Source organism: Pithys albifrons, chromosome 19 (assembly GCF_047495875.1).
Source record: "Pithys albifrons albifrons isolate INPA30051 chromosome 19, PitAlb_v1, whole genome shotgun sequence".
NCBI classification, from domain to species: Eukaryota; Metazoa; Chordata; class Aves; order Passeriformes; family Thamnophilidae; genus Pithys; species Pithys albifrons.
Genome location: NC_092476.1, coordinates 4,529,212 through 4,555,897, shown reverse-complemented (window position 1 = coordinate 4,555,897; position 26,686 = coordinate 4,529,212). Strand labels below are relative to the sequence as shown.

General features: G+C 40.6%; 1 protein-coding gene across 3 annotated transcripts in view; it reads left to right on the top strand.

Annotated features, from left to right (window-relative positions):
- Nucleotides 1-25,915, top strand: part of ANKFN1 (ankyrin repeat and fibronectin type III domain containing 1) — a 120,390-nt gene extending 94,475 nt beyond the window's left edge. For 2 of the 3 annotated variants that reach the window (XM_071573852.1, XM_071573851.1), the window contains exons 10-19: nt 1,733-1,832; nt 2,974-3,106; nt 3,726-3,842; nt 6,899-7,114; nt 9,204-9,370; nt 10,748-10,898; nt 12,661-12,829; nt 16,220-16,386; nt 19,628-19,844; nt 21,979-25,915. In XM_071573852.1, the coding sequence (XP_071429953.1) occupies nt 1,733-1,832; nt 2,974-3,106; nt 3,726-3,842; nt 6,899-7,114; nt 9,204-9,370; nt 10,748-10,898; nt 12,661-12,829; nt 16,220-16,386; nt 19,628-19,844; nt 21,979-22,778 (2,237 nt within the window). In that variant the 3' untranslated portion in view covers nt 22,779-25,915. Of the gene's footprint in view, nt 1-1,732; nt 1,833-2,973; nt 3,107-3,725; nt 3,843-6,898; nt 7,115-9,203; nt 9,371-10,747; nt 10,899-12,660; nt 12,853-16,219; nt 16,387-19,627; nt 19,845-21,978 lie in introns of those variants that run through there. The other variant, XM_071573854.1, reaches the window with a different exon arrangement.
- Nucleotides 25,916-26,686: the final 771 nt, after the last annotated feature.

The window sequence follows — 26,686 nt, the reverse complement described above, 5'->3', positions numbered from 1 at the left end:
TGGGTTTGGATGACTCTGTTAAAACTAAGCTGATCAGGGCATCGGAGAAGGTGCCATGGAGAACAAGTTTGCCCTAGAAAGACAATAGATTTGATGATCTAATAAGTCTCCTACATCTGAATTGTATGACTTCACCCCCAATAGAACCTTGTTCTCTTTGTACTCGCTGTTCTGCGGAGCAGTAATTATTGCTAACAATGTGTCTGCTTTCTGGGGTTTTCAACATGTGAATTATGGTGCAAATTTATTCAGCATTTAAAAATATGCTGAGCACTTCCACAGATGGGGTTTTGACAACAGCAAATTTAGATGTTCTTTAAATGTTCAAATTTAGAACTCGGGAGGGAGACACAGACAGACACTTCCCATTCTGCACTGGAGGTAAGTGGGAAATAAGTCACTCTGAGAATACCTAAGCAAAGGATCAGCAGCTTTCAGCAAATGGTTCTCCATGAGTCATAGTTTTTTCCCCCTGGAGAAGGGTGTCCCTCAAAATGCTTCACAATTCCATCTGGATGGGGATCCGTGATTCATCCAAATAAACAATCAGATCCTGAAAAACTGAGATGCACTTTTACAGTTACATTTTTCTTTTTGCCTTTTTTTTCGTATCACAGTAAATATCTGAAGAATTAACTCTTTATTATTTTTATTAAATATTCCCGCTGTTTCTCTTACAGCAGCATTAACAGGAAAGACATTGCAAAAGACAATTAAAAAAATAATTTTAAGTGCCCATTGCTTTGAAATGCCCTGTGTGGACACTGACAGTGTAATATACAATTCTGCATGTCCCTGACTGCCATCTATTGGCATCACCCCCAGGTACAGAGGTGCTCACAGTCGTCCCACAGAGCCTGTGAGGTTCAGTTCCCATGGGAAGGGATTTCTTTGCCTTTGCATGAGAGAAGGAAAGACATGAAGTCAAATCCATCAAAGTGAAAAAGAATACAATGTATAAAAAATTAACAACGTTTTTTAGAATACTGGGACAATATTTGAATTTATGAAACTATTCTGACTGAGAAAGGTGGTGCAGAGATCGTGGCAGGCACACAGCAGGTCTGAGCTTTGCCACAGAGTGAACAAATGAGTTAAACACCTCTTCCTTGGATTCCAGATTATTAGGGAGCAAAGTTAACTGTGACAGCTCTGAGGCAACACAGGTGAGTAGAGTTGTGCTGGGGGAAAAAAAAATCCGAGCAAAAGCAGATGCATTTAATGTGATACAGAGAAGGATAAGGGTCGATCTCATTGTCTCCTTAAAGCTCTTTCTTAGGTTAGACTGGTGGTGCTGTGATGATAGTGACTGCCAGGACACCAACTCTTAGAAGCTTAAACTGTATGTGGACAGAAACTGAGGAATTACAACACCTAAAATGTTATGGTTCGAATCTCTTCTTGGGTTTTTCGGACTCTTTGCAAAATTCACATCAGTTCTGAGCATTAAGAGCAGGTAGTGCTGGTTTAGGCCATATTTTGCCTAGGAGCAAAATGTTTTTATCTAGTCCCAGTTTGCTGCAAGTAAGGAAATTGTCTGCTGGTGAGTATCACTAAGTTAATGAAAACACAAAGGGTTGCATTAGAGCAATTTCTAAACATTGCTTTTTGAAAGGAATATAATGGACACTCACTGAAATTTATTATTGTGGTCCAAGAAAAAAAGGTTCTTTATCAGGCACTAACTGAAATTTAAGAGCGAGGTTTGATTTGCTTCTTTTTTCCATTTTAGAGAGTTCTAAATTACAAAATGCTGGTCGCAAGCAATCAGTTTCCAGGAGCCTGAAGCACCTTTTCCATTCATCAAACAAGTTTGTGAAGACTCTGAAACGGTTTGTCATTCATTTTATCTCCCAGACACCCTGAGTTTTAGCAGTTGTTGTTCTGTAATAGTGAAAAGCAACTTAGAAATCTGTGTGAAGATGCCACTACCAATGAAAGAGCAATCAGTCAGAATGAAGCTGATAAAATCACACACGTGTGAGGCTGGTGCAGCTGACAGGGAAATAAAACTCCAGCCTGACTGAAATCAATAGAATCTGTTCATTGTTACTGTTGGAAATGGATGCAGATTGTACCAGTGAAATATTCCGTGCAAACACAACGTGCAGCTACAGAAATGCTTGGGAAGCATTGCCTCTGTTGCTGCTCAGTAATGAAACTATGGCATTTATTTCATTCCCAATATAAAATGTGGAGCTCAGATAACACGTTTGAATAGTCCACTGGCATCAAGCTACACGTGTAGAATTCTCTGACATCCTCAGCAAGGTTTGCAGGCCAGTGTGACCCAACACTCAGCCTTGATAATTTGTTTGAGCAATTGGAAGTTGCTTTCGCTGGATTATTTCTTCTTTCTTTGCCAGGAGTGTTGAGTTTGTTTTTTCTGCTTTGTATTTTGATAAGAGTTTGATTCTTTCAAAAGAGCTCTCTAGAGTCTTTAAATTCCCTGTGGCAGCTACTTAACGTATGTAACTAATTGCAAGGGTAAATATTGAAAGGAATGATCTCTATAAACAGTTTTGCAGATATGTTGGCCAAATTACACTCAATTACACTAATGTAAATCCATAATAACCCACCTGATTTCAACTGGGTTACTTCAGATTTGCTCTGAAGTAAAGGAGGGCAGAACTAAACACATTAATGATAAGTTTTAGTAGAATTTCTGATTCCTGAAGGACATAAAGCCTCCATTATGTACTGTGTAGTCTGGCAAAATTCTCACTAAAACTAAATGTATAGATTCATCAATTTTAGATTCACGTAGTCTCTCATCATCTAAAGTGATAAGCTTCCCAAATATTTTTTTAATTCCCTGGCTGAAGGTGCATGATCTATATAACACAGAAGTTAAGACCAGATGATACTATTTGTCTCTTCAGAATTTAACATCTATGATTCTTTGACTAAATTTGGCATGGATGTGAATAGACATGAAAGGTGTTTGATAGTCTTTCCTTCTCTCTTTAGGGGACTCTACTTATGTGTTATACTTTTTTACAAAGACAATTTGTTAGTAACCAATGAAGATCAAATCCCAATTGTGGAAATCGATGACTCTCACAGTAGTTCAGTTATGCAGGATTTCCTGTGGTTCACAAAGGTAATGGGAGTCTAATTTCATATATCGCTTCTGCAGACTCGTTGCTAGCAGTGCACAGGCCTCAGCTAATCATTCTGAATATATGAAATTATGTCATGAAAAAGCTAAAGGATGAAGTGCTTTATCACTCATGTTAAATGCAATTTTCACAGACCATTTTATGTGGATTGAATTCTGATTGGGTCACTACAGTGGCACAATTAACTCTTAAATGTGCAATCCTACATGAGTGATTGCTATGTGAGTACACAAAGGTTTTATGAAGATTTACAGAAAGAGCCTAAAGAAATAATTAGAAGTTTTAAATTTGGTATTGTGGCTGCACCATCATTCAAGTTGTCTTCACACTGTTTTTTTATACCCCAAAGAATAGTAAATTAATTTTGCACAATAGTCTAAAATCAGTTGAAACAGGTGCATGATGTTTACAGAACACCTTCTGTGTCTGAGTCAGTATTTGTGTCATGTTTATCCAGCCAGCACTTTACCATCCACAGAAACTCAAAATGAGCAATATCCACTGACTTTTCCAAGTCCAAAATGCTTTTTAATTTTATTTCACCTTTTTTTTTTTAAATGCCCAGAACAAAACCTGATTGAACTGGATATATTTTTGCAGTTGTCTTGCATGTGGGATGACATCAGATGGCTGAGGCAGAACATGGCCGTGTCTGTGTCCTCCTCAACAGCCCTTCAGGCCAGGCAGAAGATGCTTTCAGCAGCAGCACAGCTACAGGTGGGTTCCATTGCACATTCCTGGCTCTTAACTCAGTGACTTTCTGATCCCCAGGGAACAGTGCTGGCAGCAGCATTTTCATCTACAGCAAAATGAGGCACTGAGCCTCTCCTGACAGCTGGGAGGAAAGAGTCACATTAAAAGTGAATAGTAGGAAAAACAAAGGAAAGAAACAATAGTGGCAGATGAAGAAATAAACAGATATGAAGCAGTAAATATTGACCACAGATAAGCTTGTGGATTTGCAGATGGGGAATTCAAGAGTTATAATCCTAATATTTGCTGCACAAAAGCCTCTTGTAGGCATATTCATTATTAATTATTCATCTATTAATGAAGCATTTAAACTGTGGGTAAGATTCAGCACTCCCCTGTGCTATATGGGAACCTGCAGCAGTAAGCAGCTTCTGTCTCTGACAGGAAAGACAAACACTGCTGCAGTTGCCAAAATAGTGCTCTTGATTTTACCCATGGCAGCTACTTCCATTAAAATATTTGCTTTTATGGGAAACTACATTTTAAAAAACTGCATGCACAATTCCTACAGAAAAAGTACATCCAGGCCTTGCTTTCTGCTTCCTTTAGTTCAATTGGAGTCACCAAAGGTCTCCAGAATTCTGTGGTACTCCCATGGGGTTACTGAAGCTCCTCATTGCTGGGCACATGTTGGCCACAGTCATCCCACGGGTTATGGCCAGTCAGAGCAATAACCTGCTTTACTGCAGTTCTGAGGGCCACACACTTTGAGGCCAGCCCTAACAATTCCATGTGGGGTTTTGCTTTACATCTCTTGGCAAACACTGTACAGGAGAGCAGCCTTCCTGGGCACCCACCTGTTGGGACTGATTTCCCCAAAGTGCCCTGAAATTCATGGAAGGCCAACCTGCTGCACCTTTACTGGAGCACCACCTGTGTGAAGCAGCAGCTGCTTGTCAGCCCTTTGAGCCACCATAACAGAAAGTTTGAACCATATCTGCTGAATACTCCCTGTGGTGTGGTTGGCTCAGCTCAGGTAGCACATATTCCTTGGGTTAGCTCAGTTCCACTCCCCCCTCTGCAGATTCTCTTTGCAAAGCTGCACTTGGGGATAACCAGCATTGCGAGTACATGGTGTTATGTACATGGTGAGATGCAAAGTGCTGAGATACAGCAAATGTGTCCATGTGGTATATTGCTCTGCTGAATTTCTGGCAAATTTATTGCCCTTAATGGCTGTTCTTTTAGCTTGGTCCCCTGGTGAACACAGGGATTGTCACTGACCTGCCAGCCTCTAGCAGTGTGTGGCCTAATGGGATCCACCAGTGGAAGGATCTCAGTAAAGTCTGTATGCTTGAATACATTTTATTGTTGTAGTTAATGGACTGACTCCACAGGAATTTAGGACAGAATAGAAAAGACCAGTGACAACACAGCTGCTAAGGGACTAGATCAGTGGATTCAGAGACAACAGGGACTGCAGTTTTGCCTGTCATTACCACTAGACAACTAAAGCAAACAAAACACAAGTGATGGGCTGCCAAGCTAAGCAGACAGAACTTTTTTAGTGTATTAATCAGTCCCATATTGATATTAGTAGGTCCCCTGTTCTCTATGCTGGAAGCCATTCACAACACACACTCAGTGACAGTAAAGAACTGTCTGTTTTCATCTCAGCACATTCACGTGTTGCAGTGATTAATATGACAACTAGATGGCTATGTCTGCTGCAGTGACTTATCCCAGCTGGAGACACGTGGATTAATACAAAACGTACACTCAAGACAGCCAGTGCTAATCAGAGATGGAGGCAAACCTCAAAAGGCACAAAAAAAAAAGCAGAGGGGAGGTGCTATTTAGGTACCAACAGTCTGCCCTGGAGAGGGATAGATAAAGCTGAAATTATTATGCCACATAAAGGGCAGTCACTGTGCTGATTACCTGGAGTTTATAAACAATTTAATAACACAGTTCATAAGTAAATGTTGCCTGCTAAGTGCAGATAAATAATTTCAGGGCAATCTATCAGTTTACAATGCCATTAAGTTAATGTACAGCAGTTCCCTAAACATATAATGTGCTTCATTGTGAATTCAGGTTTTCATTTTAAACTATCCCCCTCTCTATCCAGCTTACTGTAGATCTCTTGAAAAATCACAAAGTAATGAGCATATTTTAAATGTTAGGCATTTTTCTTTAAGACATCTGGGAATCTCTTCAGTGGCTGCTCACTGGATTGAGTGTGTTTGCACCTATAAGCAGATGCCTTACTGTGTGAGGGAAGGGATTTTGACCAAAATATGTATTTTATGTGGAGTCTTTTAAAATTACTTTTCTTTAATCCTCACATATTTTCCTGGAGAGCTTTGCCCTGGGAGTTTTGTTAGTTTCTGCCTGTTTTGTCTAGCACATTCTTGGTATCTGAAGTAAAAGGCGAAGGGTCTGTGTCTTTTCGAATCCTGTGTTTCTTCACAAACACACTCCACAGTTTAGCTACAGAATTATTTACCTTCAACACAAATATGAGGGTCTCTTGCTTTTGTTGCTGAAAAAAATCTGAATAATTTTAAAACAGAGAACAGAAAACAGAGATTACAGTTAATGACCTTAGCAGAAAACATATAAAGTATCCATTATGAATGGTTTGTGGAAAGCAAAAGAATTTTATATAATCTCTGACATTTGATTCTGAAGAGGTTCAGATAAGCACCAAGCTCTTCAGTAAGAAGTATATGACTGAGCAAAATAGGAAGTTCAGCCAAAATAAGTGAATTACTTTGCAGCATTTCCTTGTACAAAAGCATTGGGTAGTAATAGACTTTCTGCTGTTCTCCATTAAGCACAGGAATAAACACTGCTGGACCAAATATACTGGAGGACCCACAACTCAATCCACAAACATAACCTAGGGGAAAATTTCCTTTTGCCACTAAATGATGCAACTGCAGGTCAAGGGTTTGAGAAACAGTATATCCAGTTTTTATTGAAACCAATAGGACTGATGTCAGTAAGCACAAAATTGTTTCAAAAAATACTCTCCTGATACGTGATAAATAACTTATAATTTGCTTGCTTTCTAGAATTTGCTGGGAACTCACAACTTAGGCAGAGTTTTTTATGAGCCAATCAAGGATCGACATGGCAATATGCTGATAGTTACTGTAAGAGAAGTGGAGAGTCTGTATTCATTTTTTAATGGCAAATGGATGCAGGTATCCAAACTGCAAAGCCAGAGGAAATCCCTTTCAACTCCAGAGGAGCCAACAGCATTAGACATCTTGCTTATAACAATCCAGGTAGTGCTTTGCTTCTCTTACTGTATGTTATTTGCTTTTGTAAACCCTGTGCCAGAGCCCTGATTTTTGGAAGCGTCTTGTAGAACTTTAGGCCAAAGTCCAGTGCCCAATAAAATTAATGGCAAGGCTCCCATTGAAAGCAAAGACTTATATTACTTCCAGTAGGCCTGGGATCAGATCCTTAATATGCAAAATATCCATGAGATTCTAAAGCAATTACTTCAAAGTCCTAGCAGAGAATAGTAGTTTCTATCAGTTTCGGGAAACCATGCTATGGAATTCTGTAGCAAGGGATATAAAAAGCTTTAAAATTCTCTGGGATGTTCTTAAGCACCTATACAGACACCTAGAATTTCTACACTCCATAAGGTTTTTCCATCCAACCTTGAAAACTAAATCTAGGTTTTAAACTTTACTGTTCTACTTAATAAACTTGTTCTGTGGTGTTCAGAGTTCCTTGGAGCCTGGTATAGTTGCTAAAGAATTCTTTACTGACCATAACTCTCCTTTAATTTCTGCATAATGTGCTGCTAGACTTACAATTAGAAAAATACCAAGGTAAGCATTGATCTTGGGAGTTGCTTGGCATAGTCAGTTCAGTTACCAACACTGAGAGCCAGGGGGGTTCAGCACTTCAAGAATTGGGGTATCTGTAAACTCACATTAAACAGAGACAGTTCATGTTAAGATTAATTCATGTTTTCTGTAGGTAACAGCAACCTCCTTCTCACAATATATCAGTAGGCAATCCCCCTAAAACTCTGTTGCACAGTTACCCAAAATACAAGACAAATCACTGTCTTAGTCCCTTCTTTATCACCCTCAATAAGGCCACAACTGCTGGGGTTAATTTTTGAATTTAGAGGCACTTTCTTGGGCAGAGACTCTGCTTCTCATACCGGGAAGTGACAGGCAATCAAAACATACGTTACCAGGTTTTAGGAACGTTAAAAAATTTCCAAAAGACAATAAAACTTACCTGATCTATGTTAGATTTAATGTATTAAAGTGCATTAAAGGTGTAGAAAAATGTCAATCTGGGCAAAAGTTTTATATTAGGAAAAGCAAAATACAGGCCTGATCAGATTTCCACAGAGATCCTAGTGGAAAAAATGTTCCCCTAATGGTTTACACATTCCTATCTAATGCCCACCCTTTCTTCTATTACTTCTTTAATCATCGAATGGGTATTTTGTTCATGAAGTGCTTGTGAAAATGAGGGTCTAATTGCACTGGTCAGAGCCAAGCATAGCACTGGCAGATAATTTGATGGTTCCAAGAGTAAAGGCATAAGGCCAGGTGTCTTAATCCTCACCCACTGCAGAAGCACACACTTCTCAGGATGGCAGCAGGCATCACTTTTGGGGCGGTTTTGGAGGACTGTTATACATAGCCCTAAAAATGTCTCCTGGCCTCAACAAATACACCATCAATACTCATTTCTTCTACACACTACTTTTTGGTAAAGACATTTGCTCAAAAAAATGTGGCCACTAATTAAATTTTGTAAAATATCAACCTTCATGCTCGCAGAGATCTTCCTGTTGACAGCAGGTGATACAGAACAGGTTTTGGAGAGATGTAGGCTGGGATTTCTTTGGGGACCTGCCCCAGGTGACAGCTTTTCTCCAGTGCTGCTCTGTTCTGTCTGTGCAGCCATGCACCAAACCTGAACCAGGGAACTGCTCTGGCTGCAAAACAACTGCTCCTTTCCCAAGTTGTTTTTCAGATGAATCAGTTCCCTGCCCCAGCTCACGGCTGAAATGATCAGACAGCAGGCAGAGATGGGGCTTATTTGAGCCAGTTTAAACACCACAGTTGTAGAAGATTGAAACCTCAGGTTCCTGCATGACATGGAGAGCTTAGAGATCCTGTGTATGGCTTCAAGTGAGAAGTTGTCCAAGTGCATCCAAACTACCAGAGATTATTCATATGCTTAAGCATGTGCTTCAATGCTTTGGGAACTTGAAACACAGTTGAAAAAAAAGAGGGCTGTAAAAACATTTGTTGCTTTTTCATCTCAAACTCTTCTGCTTATGTGGAAAAAATAAAATTAGGTTTTTATGTAGGACTGTTTCCCTTAAAACAGGACATACTTTCCTATCACAAACGGAGTCAGCAGCGCCTCCCTCCCGGCTTGTATCTGGGGTACCTTAAACTCTGCAGTTCTGTGGATCAAATCAAAGTGCTTGTGCTGCAGAAGCTGCCCAATGTCCTGTGTCATGTTAAAATCCGAGACAACAGCAATGTCTCCAAGTAAGTGAATATTTATATTTATTTACACACATACGCACATAGAGAGAGAACATTTGTCTTAAATTTTAAACAACTGATCAAATGTAAATGCCAGGGCAATTCTGCCACTGCAAAATTGTAGGTGGTACAAAGGTTTGGCTCAGGTGTGTGGCACCAAGGTTTGGCTCAGGTGTGGGCCAACCCAGAGATCAGCTCTGAGCTAAACAGGTGCACCTGTGTTTTCCCAGCAGTCTGAAGACCAGTCCAGAACACATTGAGCCCATTGGTTTCTAAGAATTGTACTCCATGGTTGTTCACATTCTGCTCAGGGGTTCATAAGATCACAGCCCTCAGCCCTGATTAGTGGACTCAGTGCCACCCTTCCTATGGATTTTCACTGACCACAGGATGCTGGTGTGGGGCATTTTTCTGTTCATCCTCTCGTGTCATGCCTGGTTTGTCACTCTAAACTACAGCAAACACACAGCAATTGAAAACCATATTTACAAATGTGACAAAAAAATTAACTGCTGTGCTCTGGAAAAGCCATTTTCCCTTTGTCCACTCCTTCTCTTATCCATTGGCAAATGCACTTTTTTTACTGTCTGGTGGGCAACACATTTTATTGGCTATTTTTCTGGAGCTTTTTAATCCCATATCATTTCAGTAACGAGCTGAGAATTTTGCATGAGGAAGAAGGAACTGGATATCTACATGGGTAACAAGGATATCCAGAATGTAGTAGTTAATATAACAACAGTGTTGGAAGGAGTATAAAGCCTAATGCTTCAGCATTTATAACAATCCCTGACTTTTGAAGTTTAAGATCAGATCTTTATTCAGGAGCAGATTGTACCATATTTATTACTCGTAGTGGGGTTTCCTGTACTTTTTTTTTTCCTTAAATGATTGATTCTGGCTGCTTTTCAAGACTGAATACCGGGAAGGGTGAATTAAGGATTTGATCCAGAAAGATGATTCCCATGTTTATCAGGAAGTTCTTTGGCTGCAGTTTGTAGAAGAGAGTCCATCACAGAGATTAAACTTTCTGCTGATTGTTGTCATTTCCAATGCACGCTTTTTAAAGCATTGTGGGAGACAGGGAATGAAGAATACAAAAGAGAAAACCTGGAGTGAGAAGCCTTAGTGAAATACTTCAAAGGCAGTTGGACTTTCAGAGGTTTGCAAGGAATGTTCAGCCTGACGTACATGTGCTAGAAAAATAAAACTTTTCAAAGTCAGAATTTTAGCCACAAACAATCAAAACTGCACAGGTTTAGAATGTTTGGGTATATGAGGATTAAACAATCAACAGATCCCAAATGCACATACACTGAATTCCTGCTTGTGCACTGAACTTTTGTTATATTTCTAATTTTAACTTGACTCAACATACAGAGATGAGTGGGAATGGATCCAAACCCTTTCTGGCTCAGAATCTGTGGAAAGTATGGATCATACTTCAGACTGCCCTACTCAATTGTTCTTGTACGAGCTCCAGACGGCAGTGAAAGCTCTCCTCAAACATATCAATCTACCTCTGCAGCAGGTATTTGCCTTTGTGGTTTTTATCACCTTTTTAAAATTGATTCTTAAGAACACAACTAAAAGCTACAAACTGTAACTAGCAGGTAGGAGTTCTGTGTCAGGGCTGCAAGACAAGCAAACAGAGAAGTTTTGTATTCCATTATTCTAAGTGTGTGGAGGAGAAACACCTTTGATAAACAGTTTCCCAGACATTTGAACATAAGAGGATTAAGAGACAAATTTCGATTACCTCCTATTTTTGCATCTTTTAGCACACTTGGGACACTTCAGGCAGGTGCAAATAAGCACTTTGGCAAAAAACTGGTAGTTTTGAGCACCTTTACCCAGCTGACAAAGAAAAAGAGGTATTTTTCCAGGCAAGCAGGACAACTGACTGTTCTTCAGGAGGTTTAGAGTGAGGGTGTATGAAAGGCCTGCTGATGACACAGCATTTTGCTGTTCTTTTACACACAGCACTTCTAAAACACAGTTCCAGACCTCCAGATTGCTGTGAGTGAGGAGAGGTATCTGGCTTCTGGCTTTACATTTAGGTACAAGAAATGCATATGTGAATAAATAAACTCAGGGAGGATAATCTATGATGTGAAAGATCCATGAAAAAATAAGCTAAGAAGTTTGTTTCTTGTTTACATGAATTCCATTTTATTTTGGTCTGCAGGGGTAAAGAGGTCTTACAGTAGAAGTAAATCATCTTTATATTCACTTCAAGGTCTGTTTGTGCAGCTAGAAAGATGTGGCCTTAAAACAAATTAATCTGGTTCTACATTTCTTGATTTTGAAAGGTTTAGGCTTTGCTTTTAAAAAGGAATCCATCAGTGCTGCACCTTCTAGCCTGGGAAGAGCCAAGTAAGACTCAAGTAAATCCAAAATTAAGACAGATGGTGTGCTGCCTTGTGGTCAGTCACTCTAATTCAATAGGGCTCTGTACAGGTCTCTATGTTACTGTATTTGCTTGGAGGTTATAGCTTTTGTGTATCTTTTTTTTTTCCTTTCAGAGTTAGGGCCTAAACATTTAAATCACTGTGCAATATTTTCCTGAGACTGCAGCTCAGCCAAGCATTTGAGCTCATCCATTGTGCATGACAGATAGACATCAATGTGACCTTGCAGTTCAACACAGTTGCAAATGGTTTGATGGTTCAGAACCAAACTGATATGTCAATGAATTGAATTTTTAATTCTGCAGATTTATTTTTATTATTTTTGTGGTGAACAGGAGCAGGGACAGTGACACTGGTGCACACCCAGGGCTGCACACCGTGGCTCTGAGCAGCCCCAGCCCAGCTCCTGCCTGTGCCATTTTCTCTTCCTGCAGCACTTGTTAAACCTTTTCAGTGCTGTGTTGAGGGAGAGCTGCATATTTCTCTTAACCAACCCTAAATTGAATCTTAAAGGTTTTTAATTGAATCCATTTTCATGTTTTCACATAATTATGCAATCATAATCTTGAAAAGCACATGGCATGTGATCATTTTCTGCCTAATAAGAAACATAAATGTTGTTTTCAGGGGGTTGTGCCTGCGTGTGTTGTTTTAATGTGGAACATTGCAGCTTTAAATCTTTATTTTATGTAGTGACATGAACCCACATTTAGGGACCTTCCCCCCTCTCCCCCCCGCCCCAAATATTTATGTTTTATAAAAATTCCAAGCTTGATGTTGTGCAAATTTTCTTTAATGTTTTATATCATTTGGGGTGTTGTTTATATAAGTGCCATGTTGTAATTCTCTCCTATTTCTTCCCCCGCGCGTGTCCCTGTACAGGCTAAGCACTTCCGTCTGTATACACAGGAGGTGTTGGAGCTGGGTCACAATGTCTCCTTTCTTCTCCTGCTCCCTGCCTCAGACGACGTCTGCACTGCCCCAGGACAGAATAATCCTTACACCCCACACTCAGGATTTCTTAACCTCCCTCTTCAGATGTTTGAACTCGGTATAGTAGCTTGCTTCACCTAGAAATATTAACCCAGTCTCCTTATAATAAAATCACAAAGTTGTATCTGTTTTCCCCCTTGTCCCAGTGGAGAGTCAATAAATCACATGATGGCTTTGGCAACAACACTACCTATAACTGTGTACAAGGTACGGAGGGAGCAGAGCAGTTAAAGCATATACTGTAGCCATCGTTATTGAAATGCAAAGCAGAGAGCAAAGCCCACAGTTATCCAGTATGTGTCTATAAGCTTATTGGGAAGATGATGGTCTTTAAAAAACAGAACAAAACAACCTACACACAACATAGCAAGGCTGGAGTGTGAAAGGAGATGCAAAAAACATCCCCCTGAGTTGTCATGAGGATGATCACTGGGTTTGTAATGAGAATTCTTGCAGTTCCTCATTGCAGATGGTCACATTTAAGGTCTGACTCTCTCACAAGTTTGTGATAGATTTTTCCATGTGAGGGTCATCTTTTTCTTTTTGACTCCTGGAACAATGCAAGAGACAGTCCTATTGCTGTGGTGCAGGAAAAGCCTGTTGTGAAAAATGCCAAAGCACTGGACTTGAATCTCTTTTTTTAGGGAGCACATCCTACACTGTAGCAGATTCAGCTCTCTTGTTCCACTGCATTGCTGACTGGGTAAGAATTCCCCAAAACAGAGTTTTCCAGCTGTTTCACAGAAGGCATAAGATGCTTTAGCTTCAAGGTCCTCTATTTCTCATTTCTCCTTTGGTCCACAGAGAAAAGAAAGGTTCCACATAAAAGCAGCTCATAAAGACTTAACAGTTCTTTTTTAGAAAGAATATTATATTTAAGTATGGGGACTGCTGGGCCTTACACATCAGTCTGCTCTGTTTCCTTCCAGCCTGTAAAACTGGGTATCTTTCTTTCATCTGCCTTTGAGAAGAGAGAAAGATCTGAGTCAAAACTGCTGGAGTTGATATACCAGGAGCCAAGAACAGACCTCTAGCGGCAACTGTGTCCTCAGTTATGTCTCTCTCAGGTGTTCATGTGACACCATTACCTTCCTATCTCCCATGTGTCAGTGCTGTTTGAGTCACTTATGTAGGACTACAATAATTAGGTATTAATAGAGGGTCTTATCATGACTGTGTTTCTGCAGTCACAACAGATCCATGACCCACCATCACCCAGCAACACAAATTTCATTTGGATCAGGCAGGAATGCACAACAATATTTATGCCACAGCACACAAAGTGGTGCCTATGACAACCCTGGGGGTTTATGGTGGTTGTGGGAGGACAGATGCCAGCTGAGCTGCTGTGAAATGATGAGGGATACAGCACACAATACATGGTGTAATCTGCCAAGGAAAAGTTACCCTTCAAAGGGAAACCAGTGTAATTGAACATGAAGGGTTAGTTCAGTGCTTTGGGTCGCATGGCTGTGGCTGCAGTGCCCTAAAGCCAGACTTTTATCTTCTGCCCTGCCACCCTGAGGCCTCTTGGCCTCTGTGTATGGAACACATCATTTCTTCTGGTGAGAAGGGCTGCTGTGTCACTGTGCAAATTAATGCATGAAGCATATTAATCTCTGATGAAATTAATCTGCACTCTAGAGGTTGTGCAGACTATTGTTAAGTGGCACACAGGCCACGGGCAGGAGTCACTCTCAATTCTGGGGCACAGAACAGCAGCAATAGGCACTGCACAGGGTGATGTGGTGCAGGTAAACACAGCAGGGTGAGCTCTCAAAAGGCATTCCAGGTGCAGCCCTCTCTGTTCAACAGTGTTGCTACAAGTGGGAAAGCAGTTCATGGTGGAGAAAACAGTATGGAAAGCTAGATTTTACTTTTGAGTGTTTTTTCACGTAAGCAATGCTCTGGCCAAAGGCAGATGACATTTCTATATGACTTATTATGTATATATCCCTGATGTTCTATAAAGTGACTGTGATTCACATCTCAAATATTAGAAGCTTCCATTCCCCATTAGCTGGTGGCTACCAACTATATAATTGCATAACCACAAAAGACTATGTTGAAGTAACATTTGTTAAAGTAACATTAAAGGGTCTGACTTAAAACCACAAAGGCTCGAAACTTCAGCACTGGAGCCGAAACCGCGGCTGTAATTCACTCAAGAGTCCACCACATATGGCACATGTACTGTAAGACCACACACTATTCAGACTGGATCCCTGCTCTATCTGGGCATTGCTGAAACCAGAAGGCAGAAATTTTCTTTCACTCTTTTTTAATGAGATTCCAGTGTTCAGATTAGGCCTTTATTGTTACACGAACAATGTTTCTGTAATTAGATTTCTTAATTTGAGAAATTCTTCTCAGTTATTCTTACCATGTTGTTTGCTAGAGGTAAGTAGACATGGCACTGTGTTCATTTCTCTTTTTAATATTTGTAATAAGAATATATGCAATTTACACTTGAAACACCCTGAAAAATACCATGTCCCAATCCAGAACAGCAGCAACAGTAAATGGACTGGCATTTGCTGCTCTGACAAGATCATGCTGTGAGATTGCATTTATTGCAGCACCAATGAATGGGGAAGTATTTCTGAAAACTTGTTCTCCCTCAGCAAGTTCCAGTATGTCTGTACTGTACTGCCCTTTGTAGAGGTAACTGCTAAATTCCGCCTGAGCAGTTACAGCTTCTGGAATATTAAGCTCTAAGAGGGCAGGTAAATTAGCATTTGAGAATCTCTGTGGCACTGTAGCTGTTCTGTCTCTGTTACCTCTGATGCAGCTCCAAGAGCTCTGTGCTGCTCCAAAAACAAATTACACAAAGCAAGGGGTCATGTCTGAACTTTCTGCATTACTCTTCTGCGGGAAAGCCTGGAGGATGATGTGTGGTAACACCTAAAAGAGCTTTAATTGTTTCCCCCAAACTTTGCTATCACTGCAATGCTTTTTCTGCTGAGTCATTTACATTGAAGATCCTGATTTAAGCCAGCCTAGCCCAAGAGAAAGTTATCAGCCTTAAAAATGATCCTTTCTTTCTGAAACACCCAATTAAAAAAAAAAAAAAAAAGATGAGTTTCATTTTCCAGTCATGTCACTACTTTCTTGATAAAAGAAATGATGAGCTATAAAAGCCCCAGAAACAGCCTTTCTGATTAAAGCTATCAAGGGCAAGATAGCCTCTGGTGCTGCATACTAAGGGCCTGATTATCCCTTCACTTAGATATAAATTAGAAATGACTCTTTTGAAATCAGTGAAGTTACAGAGTAAATCCAGTGTAAATGAGAGGAGAATTAGAGCCTGTATTATTTATTCGGAGCTTAAAGTAACCCATCCAGAGCTAGGTACTGTATTTAATAAAATTTGTGCTCTGAAAGCTGAGGATTTCATATTTCATAACCAGAACATAATGATTTTCCTTTGCACTTGGTCTTTTCACAGTTCATTTTTGCTGTTACAAGGAAAAATTTATAAGCCTGTATTGCCGCCTTTCTGCTGTCATAGAGCTGGACTCTCTGAAAACCCAGCAATCCCTGAGGGAAGCAATTTCAGACAGTGAAGTCGCTGCAGCCAAACAAAGACACCAGCAAGTTATAGACTACATACAGGTAATAGTCTGTTTCTGACTATTCCAAGGAGATTTTAAGGTGGCTTTCTTAAAAATTGCATAGGGCTGTAATTTGAAATCTAAATGGAGAATTATTCACAGACATCATAAAAGGAGCAGTTGTATCAAAAGTGCAATTCTGTTTTTATGAAATTCAAACCCAGAACATGCTTTCCTTAGTTGTTGCTTTTATAGAAGGACTTTTATGGGTAAAATCAAATGACAGTTATACTAGACTGTTATAAAGAAACGTGTCAGTCTGCTTGTAAAACTCCCTCCCATCTAACATGGGGTAAGTTAGCACCATGTCTGGCCATTCAGTTGGGTAAGAGTTTTTCTTTGTCTGTATGAACTGAAGACATTTTCCACCATGATAAGGTGGCAATTAAAAACATTAAAATGAATATCCAGACTGGGCTGTGGAGACAACCTGCATCAACAATATCCCACTGAACAATGCAGCTCTTCATTTCAGATGGCAAGCTGGCCCCAAAGAGATGTGTGAGTCTGGGCAGTGCCATGCAGTGACACTGCTTCAGTCCTCCAGAGCAGAAGGATCACAAATGTTACTATTCTTGTCTAATTTGTTTATTCTCAGTCTTTCACACCAATTTTCCTCTACTGTTTCCAAATCAAGACTTTAACCTGCTCAGTTCAGGGCTCTTTGAACTACACCCCATTGTTCAGCATAGCAAAGCCTGTGCTTTTCCAAACCATTTATAAAGCTGATGACCTTTGCATCTATGGACATGATTGATCTGTCTTTCTAAAAGTGAGGTACACATAAGTTTACAGCTCCATATTCTTAATATTTAAGCAATCTTCTGTTTGAGCAGGGGCCAAGACAACTATTTGTACCATTGACAATATGTTTGGCCCTTCATAATTATGAACAAGATGATAATATTTCTATTTCTCTTTGTTCTGCATTCAGACCCCCTTTGCCTTGTCCACTTGGAGCTTTTGGCAACTTTCAGGGGGACAGAGAGGAATGTTCCATTGTACTTTCACCTCTCATTCATCTCCCTCCCTCTCATCTTCCCATTCTCACACTCAGAAAACCAAGCTTTTTCCCAGTGTACAGGAGAATTTGGAAGACTTTCATTCTTCACCTCAAAAATAAGCATATGTATGTTAAAATGCATGTACTGTATAGCCAGTTCTGCATTCCTCTTCTCCAGAGTGTTCGAGTCACATCTATATGCTGGGAAAATATGGGAGAACATTTTAAACTTCAGTGTTTTGTGCTGAATTATTGTGACAGTGTATTAGGCTTGTCAGGTTTCCTCTCAAAATGAAAACCAGCTGTATTCCACCTATTGGCAAAAATATCTCAGCCCACCACATACCGCAATCTTCAGTGGTGACCACGAAACCGCAAGAGCATTTGTGTGATCCGAGATCTAAGACAGTGTTGAAGTCACTACACAAACCAAACATTGTAAAGAGCAAAGCAGTCTATATAAATGCAGGTCTGAAAAGGAGTCAGAGGGCAACTGAAAAGTAAAAATTTAAAAAGAAAAAAAATTAGGAAAAAAACCCTCCTACCAGCAGATAAAGTGCTTGAGGTCTTTACCAGAATGTTACATAGCAAGGAAAGAGATCTACAGTCATTGAAACTAAAACTGAAGTTAAGCTGTAATCTTGTAATGTTTCTGATGTTCCTAAATTGTAAAAGAACCACAGTTCATTAAAATGACCTGCAGAAGACATCAGGGAAAACCAAGAGGATTTGCATTTTATTAAACTGCATGCAGTATGATTCTTGTTTGGGGTTGAGGGAGGATCACAGAAAGGAAGTACAAAATCTCTAAAATCAAATAGGTGAGACATTTGCTAACTGGCATTCTTTTCATGGGGCTACACTGAAGTCTTGAAATGATGCAGGATTATGAATTAATCCCTGAACCATTTGCTATTCTTATCGGTGTATATTCTTAGCTCAAATTAACTCAGTGGCAAGGCTTGCACTGACATCATTGGAGTCGGGATTTCACCTTTACATAAAAATGGCCATACTAGGTCAAAACAAAGATCCAGCTCCCCAGCTATCCTGTCTCCAACCCGGCTCATCAAGAACTACCCCAGCTAATCTGGCATCTACAGTATCCCTTGGGAACAAATTTCACACTTGGAATATGCATTTCATGAAGTATCTCCTGCTAAGAGTATGTGCTGGAGAACTCATCTTAGAACACCAGTCTCAGCCTCCTCCTCACTGATCCCTCTGTCACTGCCCTATTTGACAATTCTCACTGCACAAAGTACTCCTCACTTTTGCCTCTCCATTTACTGCCCCAGGGCTCTCCCTGCATTCCTGCAGATGTAGCTTGTGTAAGTGCAAAGCTGCTTCCCTCAGACACTGCAACATTAATATGAAGGCCCCCTTCAAATGCAGAATCTTCTGTAGGAGAAGTAAAAGGGACATTCTAAAAGGACATTGCAGCAGGAGGAATTATACTCACAGCTGCTCTCATTTGATGGTTGCAACAACATTTGCTCAGTCATCGAAGATCTTCAATGGCTTGAAAATGTTAAAAGTGTTCCATTCTCAAATGACTCCAGACCTACATTAAACAGCATCTTTCCTCTCTACTGAGATACTTCAATCTACATCCTGCTATTGATTTAGGCACTTGCCTCTTATTGCCATCAACAGGCATGTGTTAGAACTGTTTCTATGTAGATTTATACTTTTAAAATGTATGCAGACCAAAATGATGACAAGGGAGGAACCTGCACTTTGGCTCATAGCTGTGCTTCAGCCCTCCATGTGTGTTCTTCCACATATGTGTATGTTCCCTGTCTGTTAAAAACTATATTTGAACTGAGCTGGTTTTAACCACTCTGGGTTTGCAACAGTGCTCGGGAAGTCTTGCTTTCTTCCAGTAAAGAATGAAACCAACTTTCAAGTGTGCTACAAATTGATCAAAAGACAATGTTCATTTTCTCTCCATGTCAGATTTGAGGCCTGGATTCACCCCTCCTAACTACACGTTCTTAATTGAGGGCCATAATTTGAGAGTCTGGTGGCCCCAGGCAGCCTCTGCATGGTGGAGGAGAGGAAGCACTTAATCAAAATCAGTTCAGACCACCTTGATCTGAAGTGTCCCGTCAGGGGGTCCTGCTGCTCTCTATTGGCAGTGACTACACACCCACTTGGGCACTTGAAGAAAGTACACATTTAGGCAGAATTAATACTCAGACTTAACTGCATTTTTTCACCATTTTTTGCTCCACAGCAAATTGATGAGATCTGGAGGGAAATGAGATGGATTACAGAAGCACTGCAGTATGCAAGGTACAAGCAGCCAGCAGCTGGCCTACCCATAAAGAAGCTTGTGGATCTTTCAGAACACTCTCAAAAGAAAATGAGCTCCACCTCTTCACATCTAGATTGTCTTCCTTCACCTCCCCCTTCTCCAGAGGCCAGAATCCAGAGGAGAAAAGCTGTGAGTGGTAAGAGAATTTTTCTTTGTTCTCCAAGTGCAATCTTTGAACTCACTTTTAATTATAACAGTTCTTATATGTCTTTTTATAAAAGGGGTAGACTTTTTTCCCCCATACTAGCCAAGGTATTTTAACAATCATTTTACCAATCATTTGCCTCTCAGTATCCTGAGATCTTTGTACAATCTTTACAATCATTTTTGGCTTTCAACTACTCAGAATTCTAACTGCTCATCATCAGCCAACTTTGTCACCTCACTGTTCCAGTCGGAAAGGGACAAGTGGCTTCCCCAGGATGTCCAGAATCCCAGTAAAATCCATCCAGGATGAAAGCTCACTGCTTCATTTGTTGCCTACTCCAACAATTGCTATTATTATATGGAGGGAGCTTTCTCTTCATCTTAATTACAGCTTCATTGCTGCAGAAGCTGTGGCACAGAACCTTGTCAAAAGCTCTTCAGTGCTCTGAGGGATGGCTGTGTATTCATTGTTGCACATGTTCAGAGTTTTATCAGACTGATTAGACATGAGTTGCTGAGCAAAAGCTATTGATCCTTTCTCATCACTCATGTATCTATTATTCTTGCCCGTAGTTTCTATTATTTTGACAGAATCTAATTGAGATTTTTCCATAGTTTCCATTTGCCACCTTCTGTTTCTCTGACATTACAGCCATTGTTGTTCCAGACTTTGACTGTTCCTCTGCTTTGAAGCAATTCCTTCTTATGCCTCTCTTGCTTTGTTTTGATAGAGCAAATTTTAGTCCAATTTAACAGCTGCTTTCACATACCTCAGTGTTCTCAGAGGTTTAGGCAAGCATTTTAAAACACAGAATTACACAAATAAGTACCCACTTCACTGACCATTATTGCCTCTCTGCATAGCCAGAAAATTAAACTGATGAAAGAAATGGATCACAGCAAATAAAGATGAAGCAAATGAAACAGTAACAGCCATTTTGCTAAGAGAACAAGGACTTTGGAGAACAAAATAAACCATCATTCTGCTGAGCTGTCTTTAAGCAACAAGTAAAAGAAACAGTAGAAACAAAAGCAACAGATGCTGCATTAAACAACTGCCATGACCATTTTGGTAATCATAATTATTTTTTTTCAAATTGGCAGTTTTATACAGTTAAGAAAAATGAATAAATCTATTCTGATTAGATTTCATTAGGTTAAAAAAAAACCTGAAGAGGCTGGTGCTTTGATCTGCTCCATTACACAGTAATGTTCATTCTCACCACCCCTCCCTGAGCTATTTTTCCTCTGTATTACAGACCATGAATGCAGAATAATCCTCAACTCTGGCACTGTGCAAACTGGAGCATTATCTTGTCCTGCACGTGCTGGATTCATTATTGCTGGGCTATATGGCAATTTACACCAGCTACAAGTGAAGGCAATATAAAATCTGTGTTTTATTCCTTGGATCTAATATAAACTATCCAGGGCAATGGAGCATCAATCCATTCTATCACATATGCCACTACTTATTAAATTATTGGTCCTTCTGAAGTCAAAAGACCGCAGTGATTTCACTGCCAGTGTGAGATTTGATCCACAAATTCACAATTGACCTGTGTCTGTCTGCTTTGGATTTGAACACACATCATGCACCTGATGGGCAAAAGGGTCATTTTTGTTCACCAGACTCCATGTTGTGCCTCAAGCCTCTCAGCAAGCAAACAGTCACACCCTGCTCACAGTTACAGGGGTATAAACCTAGAGTAACTCAACTGACATCTTTAAGAAAATCAGAACCTGGATGAGAAATGTTCTTTTACCCAAATCTCCATCTCTATGAAATTCAGTGAAAAAAAAAAAAAAAGAAAAGAGATCCTGACAGAACTTAGACTCAATACAAATTCAACTTTTTACTTGTACTTATTATAAATTAATCATTTATAGTTTTGCTAATTCTATCAGCATCTCTATAACACATCTGTAAATCCTCCCTGATAAATCCTCTCTGCTTACTGCCTTTGCTGTCACCTCAATCCACAGCAATTCCAGAGGAAACACACATATATTTTCAGAATTGCAGATCTGCTTCTAAATTAAGACCAAAAAAAACCCCATAAATGAGAGTCAAGCAATTTCTCTGCTGTGCTTGCCTTGGTGCTAACCAGTTGTCCTTGCAGACTCTCAGCCCTGCTCAGATGAGGAAGGCTGCTCTGAAGTGTTCCTTCCCACTGACAGTGACTACGACTCCAGCGATGCACTGAGCCCCAGGGAACTGGACCTGATCTACTCCTCATCCCAGGACATCTCCCAACAGACCAGCAGTGGCCTGGGAGGCAGCGCTCCAGATGTTCTCCAAGCCCACGACATGAAGCCTTGCCTGACTCCCAAAGGAGGCCAGACAGAGTGTGGTGCCTTTGATGCTCATGCTGAATGTTGCACAGAGGATATGAGCAATCTAACCATGTCAGAGCTTGCCTCAAAGAGCACAGACAAGTCCTCCAGCTCCAGGCAGCCACTGGGCTTTTTAGGGAAAAAAAAGCTCGGCAAGCACCAACATTACAACTACTTCAGCCGGCAGCACCGCTGGCTGCGTGTGCACAGCGAGACACAGGTGGGCTCCCTGTCTGAGGGGGTCTACACCCAGCATTTCATGAGGGCTTCAGATTTGTCCCCAGAACCTACCTCCAGAGAGCAGCTAAAGATTCCCATCGATGGGTCTCGGAGCACTTTTATCCCTCATGCATCCAGCCTTCCAGAGGATGAGAAAGGCAAGTATGAGGGGCCAAGGCAGAATGTCCACAGGATACATGTGGAGTCTTACGAAACAACATTTCTGGATGAAGAAGAGGGCCAGCCCTGGGCAATGAGCACACAGGCTGTAGAACACGCAGATGTGCACAGTGCTATGCAACAGACCACGGGTCCAGATGAGCAGCCAGGTTCTGCAGTCCCAGAAGTCTTCAGCAGCACCCTTTAGCCCCAGAATCCTGCTTGGCTTCCCATGAGGTACAAGCATCATGCACATAAGGCCATACTTTCAAAACCACTTGTAAAAATCCAGCTCCTGAAATGGCAACTCATGCCACCCAAAAGAATCCTAATCTTTTGGCTTCCTCCTCGCGTTTCTGGTCTCACAGAGGTATCATCTGTCATGATGTGAGCATTCTTATTGGCAACTGCAGGTTTGCAGGTAGAGTCGTAACAATCACCACATAACAGAACAATCTGTGGCTGCAAATCAGCAGGTCTCTTGATTTCCATGTTTCTCTGAGCATGCAAAATTTTAAGCATGAGTGGTTCTGCCTGAAAGTTAGCAGAAACTGTAACATCCTTGGTGTCCTCATGTTAGGACTGTGTCCTAAATTCTATTTATCTGTTTTCCACCAATTGCTGTAAATTTTTCTACTTCTCAGCCTTCTTGAGTGGATTTAGGTTGGATATACCTGGAGTGCTAACTGGTCTAGTAACAGAAAATTCAGATTTTCAAGCCACTTAAAAAAATGAAAATTCTTTGAATATCTAGAAAATGCAGTCAACACCATCTCTAAATGTCATCAGAGCCCAACATAATTTTCACAATGGCTTTTTTTTCAGGAGCTGAGATTTCAAATTATTTCAGTAGCAAGTTATTTTAAAAGCTTAGGAGGTGAACCTTTGAGCTCAAGAGCAGAGAGAGTGAGGCCAGGTTCTAGAGTAGTAATATGCAGGATCTGTGTGAGACTGAAGAACAGTTTGGTCTTTTCTTCTGTCCACCACACGAGTACATTTCTTTATGTTGGAGTCACTGTCACACACTCATTTGAAAGAAATGTCCCTATTTTTGTTCTTGGATATTTACTGTAATTTGATCATCATGTCTGAAATTGGGATATTCTGGCAATTCAGATTAGGGAAATTTGGGGTGCAGTTTGAATCTAAGACTCTTTCTTTGGGCCCCAAATAAATACTCATATCACGAGGAGGGGAGAGGTGGTGTGTTAGCATCCTGAATTGTCTAAAGGCAGATCACCCTGATCACTCATGATTTCTGCAACCATAATAAGGCTTAAAGAACCACAGATGATCTCAAAAATGAAATCTATATTAATGAGAACTGTAACATTGGAGTCACTAAGAAACGACCTAATGTGGAGAGAAACCCCAGCTGTTGCACAAGCTTTAATTTTTCTTAAACAGTTCTTGAAGTTTAATTTTATAGGCTACATTCCTGCTGGTTAAATTCCCTCACTTGGTGTTTGCGCAGCCTTCTACCTTTTGGTTTTCCAGCCTCCAGGTGGATACACTCTGAGGCCCCCAATAAAGAGATTTGAGTTAAATAGTTGAGTTTACAAGTCCTTGAGGTAAAGGTAAGGATTTGGGCCCATGATCTGTGGTCCTTATTAAAATAGCACTTCCATAACCCCAGTGCTATTAAAATCCCTGTGAACTCAATCCATAAATTCAAAAATAAATGTTATTCACTATTTTATGCTTGGTCAGTATGTGGAAGCCAAGAAGAGTCTTTGCAGTGATAGAAAGGGCAAAAACTTTCTGCAAGGGATTTACATTCGTAACTTCTCTTTTTGGGAGTGGGAAGTTAACTTTGTGCACCAAAAATATTCATTCATTGCCTGATCCAAAGCTCAGTGAGGATGGAAAGACTTCCATTGACTCCCACAGGGTTTGGATGAGACTCACACTGCAAATTCCTGTGGGTGAGAGGATGCAGGGGGGGCAGAAGTGTCAGTGCCCATTTGCAGCTAGAAGGACACACATTGTGTGGAACTGGGACTGGGGAAAGCCTGACTCACCCCCGAGAGCCAAGCAGAGATGTCTGCCTGGCACTGAAGGCACTCACATCTGGTTCCTTTAGATTCTGTTCATTAGCAGGAGGCTTTGCACCACAGAGAGACAAACAATGTGATGGTCATTTGCAGAGCCAAAATAATTTGCACAGTTTTCTGGTGACCAACCCCTCAGCGAGGCTTCCCTATTCTGTTTCACCTTTAAGTAAAATTGCCATAAACCAGTCTATTAAAGAATGAAAATAACAATGCACTGAGGCCATATGTTTTTGCAGGAAGTGACAAGATAAAACAAGATGTTCCTAAGTGAAACCCACCTTGTTTTGCTTTGGCTCATCAGAAACAGCGAGGGCAAGAAGTAGCAAAATCTTCAGCAGACAGGCACACACTGCTGGTGAGATAAGGATGTAAAAATCTGGTATCTGCTCCTGCTGCTGGACTTTTCCAGAAGCAGCCATGCAGCTAATAAAGACTAGATTCTTTACTGGTAGGAAGGGCTTGACTTCATCATAATCTTCTGTTCTGAGACGGAATTTGACTCTGGGAGTGCAAATGCCAGCCACAATCTACCCTGTCTTGATTTAACCCTCCTGTGTGGAAGCAGGGTTTGGGTGATGGCCAATGGGACAAGCTGCCTTGATCCTGTAACCTCTAGACTGGGGTTATTCCACAGACTTTAACAGTCAAAATAGTAATTGATAGTTCTGGGTTTAAATACTTCTGGTTATAAATAGGTGTTCTTTGTTCAAAATTGCTATCTCTACATGTTCTGAGTCCCTATAAAAGAATAGTAATGAACACCCAGAGATAAATAAATAGTAGATAGTGGTGCCTTTCGAGTACTGTCTTAACACTAATCATAATAGTTCTGCAGTTCTCTTAGGAAGATCACTCACATGACTCAGAAGCAACTACAGCAGCTCAGAAGAATCCTGCAAAATGCAAAATCCAGCACTGTTATGCCCACTCCACAGAGGCATGAGTGACTCTTCTGACAGAGCTGAGTAAAAGCTCACAGTCAGGAATAAAAATCAGGAACTCAGACCTTTGCTGTAATTACTGGGAACTCTTTCTCCAGGCTGAGCTCCAGTGCCCCTCCAAGTACTCTTGCACAGAGCTGGGCAGTACTGGGGCTCTGAGCCCACAGAACCCCAGAGCTTCCTCAGCCAGCAGACAGTTCATTCAGTCTGTGCCCACTTTGTACCAGCTGAAGCTCTGTCCTCAGAAAGGTACTTGGGCTTTGCAGCTTCTGGATCTCTCTCTCTTACTCATCTATCTTGCCACAGGACCTTTGCCCTGCATTTTCCAGGGTGTATATTTTCTCCTGGGTTGAACCCAGTCCCTCCTATTTCTAGACATGACGGACTGACTAGAAAGGAGTATGATGCTTTAGTATAATGACTCCACAGAAAGAAAAAAAAAAAGTGGACCATAACTCCCCATTAGTGGTCAAAAATTTTCCTGCTTCTGCTGGTAGGAAGTGAGATCCAGGTAAACTGCAGGGTTCACACTCAGAATTCCTTGCACCCACAAGAAGGTTGTCTACCCATGGACAGTTTGCCTCAAGACACCTGTGGTTCAAACATTTATTTCCCATGCTTGTCTTCTTTTTCTTTGCTTTAGATACTAATTGACAATTGGATCTTCTAAACAGTAAGACAGACAATTCTCCAAAAATAATGTTTTTAAATACAGACATTAAAGGGACAGACGGGAAACGGAATATTTTATCCTGAAAATTTAAAGTGTTTTGGAAAGAGATGGCACATCTTTAAATTCTCTACGGTATAAAGAAATTCATTAAGTTGCTGGTCAACTCTTTTAAGGTGTTTAAATGCATGGCTCAAGACTGTTATGTAAAACTTCAATACAGCCTTACAAACAACAAGGGTATAGTGTATCTGAAAATAGGATATACAGCTTGGAAACTTACTCTGAATGTCTCTGAGGTGTTGAACTTTGCCATCAGCAAAAAAGTAGGTTTAGTAAACAGGTCTTGAAATTTCAGACAACAGAGATTTCATCAGGCTGGCTCTCTGATTTTTCCACTATAGAAAAACATGAAATAACTAGAATACTTTATTTGTAAGTATAACTTATC